The sequence below is a fragment of the Caenorhabditis briggsae genome (assembly GCF_000004555.2).
Source record: "Caenorhabditis briggsae AF16 supercontig from assembly CB4, cb25.NA_191, whole genome shotgun sequence".
Taxonomy (NCBI): domain Eukaryota; kingdom Metazoa; phylum Nematoda; class Chromadorea; order Rhabditida; family Rhabditidae; genus Caenorhabditis; species Caenorhabditis briggsae.
Window position 1 is genome coordinate 1,420 of NW_025543481.1, and position 3,097 is coordinate 4,516.

Here is a 3,097-nt window from a genome sequence, read left to right on the forward strand (position 1 = left end):
CTAATTGTCTTTGCCAAAAGTCTAGATATTCGACTGAAGATGTGTTCGTATCTATGAGTAGAACAGGGGAGAGCTCGCGAATCTTTCTTTTGCATTCCATACGAGTCTGTTAAATTTCACATTTTTTTGATAACTGGTTGAAATCAAAGTACCTTCTCTTTGCAATCTTCACATTGTCTCTCTCCAGAATCAGGACCAAGATGAAGGGATTTTTCCACGAGTTGACAGAATGAGGCCTGTTGGATCGAGGCATAGTTTAGAGTCAGAAAACTAACAGTTCCCTGTTCCACATTTTGCACTTTTTGACATCGAACACACCGCAAGTGTCTATCGAATTTGGTTACGACGGTAGAATCTACTGAATCTTCAAAATTTCCCTTTAAAAACTAATAACAGAGTTTCTTGACAAACCTTTATCTGTCATATCGTTGAGGATAGTTCTGGTCACTTGTTGAATTGCAGACAAAACTCCGCCTGTTTTCAATGACACTCCGTTTCGTGCAAGAGCCCAGGCTAGATTCATTGTGACAATTTCTTCCTCTAAGCCGATCTTTGATGGGAACGCAGTGAACAAAAAATGCAATTCGCAGGTGACGCATGAATCATTTAAACATATATGCTGGAGAACTATATTCCGAAGCGAAGTCATATAGTAAACGACTTGAACAACAGCGTTAGCAAAAAGATTCATTGCATGAGTCGATTGCATAGTCACATGTCGGATGACGTTCCATTTATAACATTCCACCGTGTCGTCTGTGGTTTTTCTTCGCCGGTTAGCTCCTTGGATGACTGGAGGCGCCCTTTTCTTGTACAATTTGGAAACTTTCACTTTCTCTATCGAAACAGGAATAGGGCTCTCCATCACTTTCTGATCGGATGGTATTTCGATGAACTCGTGGTCCAGAAAGTAAGGAACAATGTTGAAAAGTTTGAGATTGGTATGTATCCGAGGATTTGTGATTTGCAAAGCATAATGTATCGATTTTGCATTCTTCATTTCTGAAGGTGGCTTTCGTGGTCTATGAACGATTTGCGTCAGCTCGCTTGGCCAATTACTGACTAGATCTTCTTGTGGAAAAGGAATAGGAATAGATCCAACTGAGTGTGAAACATCATCAATTACGAAGGAGACGGGTGGTTGTACTGGCGGAAGAGCGAAAATGGTATCTTTCGAGTTCTCATTCACCAGTGGCTGATCTCGATCGGTAAAAAGATTTACCATTCCTGGAATTCAAAAAAATCATACACATTGTATTTCATTCACACTCACCCATGCTATTCCCAATGGCTAGAAAATTTTTAGTGCTAGAGTAATCGAATGACGTGATGATGGTAGTATCCATGGAGAACTCGATACTTGAGGTGACAGGAGACATCATATCGAGCATTCTGACTCCTGCTGGATAGTTGGTCCACGCATTAGGCTGCACATCGATTTGGTCTCTGTTGAAACATGTCTGATAGACGACAGCTAGACGATCGCAATATGATGGCATGAATCGAACGAATTGTGGACAGTGATTCATTGAGATGGGCGATACATGTTTATACATTCGAAGATCAAAAACTTTGATAAATTTTTCCGAGTGTTTGGATTGTCTGAAATGAAAGTAAATGACTGTGAATGAGAATGATACTGACAATGACAATCCACACGTTACTAAATGATGCCCCTGAACATCGAAATCTAGAACCTTGTCACTATGGCATGTAATAATTCGAACGGTTTCGAAGTTTTTTGGATTTTTGACATGAATCTGTAAAAAACAATGTTCGCATAAATGTTATTGTTGAAGGGAATCTCACCCTTCCCAGAGAATCTGCTGTGAATGTATTTGTACCGTTGTATCGAATGATTATACCAGTTTCGTCACTTTCTAAATCTGTCGTTCGTATTTCTTTTTCTTTCGCGAAATCATAAATAATTAGTTTGTGGTCGAACCCGCCGAGAACAAAAGTGGAACTCCCTGGTAATCGGTGCAATGATACCATATTTTGCATAGTTTTTGGACTGCAATGAAATTTCAGACAACTTTTCTTTTCATTGTTTTTATGATCACTTACCTATAGGTGCCAAGAGGTACTCCTTGTCTAGATGTGGCACGGAGATTTGTACTGGTTAAAGTGAAAATTGCGTTCTCTGTTGGTTCAATATGATGAACACCACTATGTCTTGAGATTGCGAACGCAGTATAACGGGAAAAGTGATTCGTAGGGAGCCAAGATGCAACTTTTCCCTACAATCTAGGTTTTAGTCGAATTAAGCAGTAAAACATACAGTTGCCGACCCTGTCCAGAAAAGCTCTTCATATGGGTCGAACTTGATTGAAGATACCGGATTCTGTATGACAGTATTGATGTTCAGAGGAGGGATATAACGCCACTGAAAACGATCTGTGATCGAGATATTTCTTAAAAGCTTACATCATTTCCTTGACTAGTTCCTGCGTTCGCCATTTTTTATCGAGTATTTCAGAGTAGCTTAAATTAATGTTAGTAGACGATATCTGAAAAAAATCTACTTAAAAACGAGGAATCGGTTAAATAATGAGGGAAAACATGGTTCGGACAGGTGGGGGGCTAGTTTATAGAGAAAAGGATTGCGGAAAAGTTCAAACAAGTGAAACACTGATAACTACAAGTTCTACTAATTTGCTAAATTTTTAGAATCGGCATGTGATAGAAAAAATTCGGTGTAGGTTTACGATAAACCTTTCGCGCCAGCGGGTGGAGCGGAGTGTCGTTGCATTTTGAAAGGCGCGAGAGAAGGGTTTGCGAGTGTGTCAACTAGAGGGTGAATAAGAGCGGATCGAGAAAAGCAGAAACAGTTTTTTTTTGAGTACTTATTCCGATTAAAGGAGATTTCCCGGAAAAAAATCTCGATATACAAATGTGTTGTTTTTCTTGTACGGCGTCGATGAACCCCTTCCGGCGGAAAATATATTTGAAAGCGCATAGCCGGTCATGAAGAGAAAAAGAGAGCACACCAACTGGGAGGAAAAGAAAAAGTGGGAAGAACCATCTGGGAGGAAAAATGGGCGGAGCCTAATTTGCAACCCTGGCACGGTTTTGCCGCATGGTTTTTTTCTTGACC

The 3,097-nt window shown here is 40.1% G+C and overlaps 1 protein-coding gene across 1 annotated transcript in view; it reads right to left on the minus strand.

Annotated features, from left to right (window-relative positions):
* CBG24565 overlaps positions 1-2,460 on the minus strand; it is a gene marked incomplete at both ends in the record, with an annotated part of 3,863 nt that extends 1,403 nt beyond the window's left edge. The window contains 8 exons of the mRNA XM_045241086.1: positions 1-86; positions 153-364; positions 412-1,227; positions 1,274-1,760; positions 1,810-2,014; positions 2,068-2,240; positions 2,282-2,386; positions 2,428-2,460. The exon at positions 1-86 is cut by the window's left edge and continues 509 nt beyond it. Of these exons, the coding sequence (XP_045091366.1) occupies positions 1-86; positions 153-364; positions 412-1,227; positions 1,274-1,760; positions 1,810-2,014; positions 2,068-2,240; positions 2,282-2,386; positions 2,428-2,460 (2,117 nt within the window). The remainder of the gene's footprint in view (positions 87-152; positions 365-411; positions 1,228-1,273; positions 1,761-1,809; positions 2,015-2,067; positions 2,241-2,281; positions 2,387-2,427) is intronic.
* Positions 2,461-3,097: the final 637 nt, after the last annotated feature.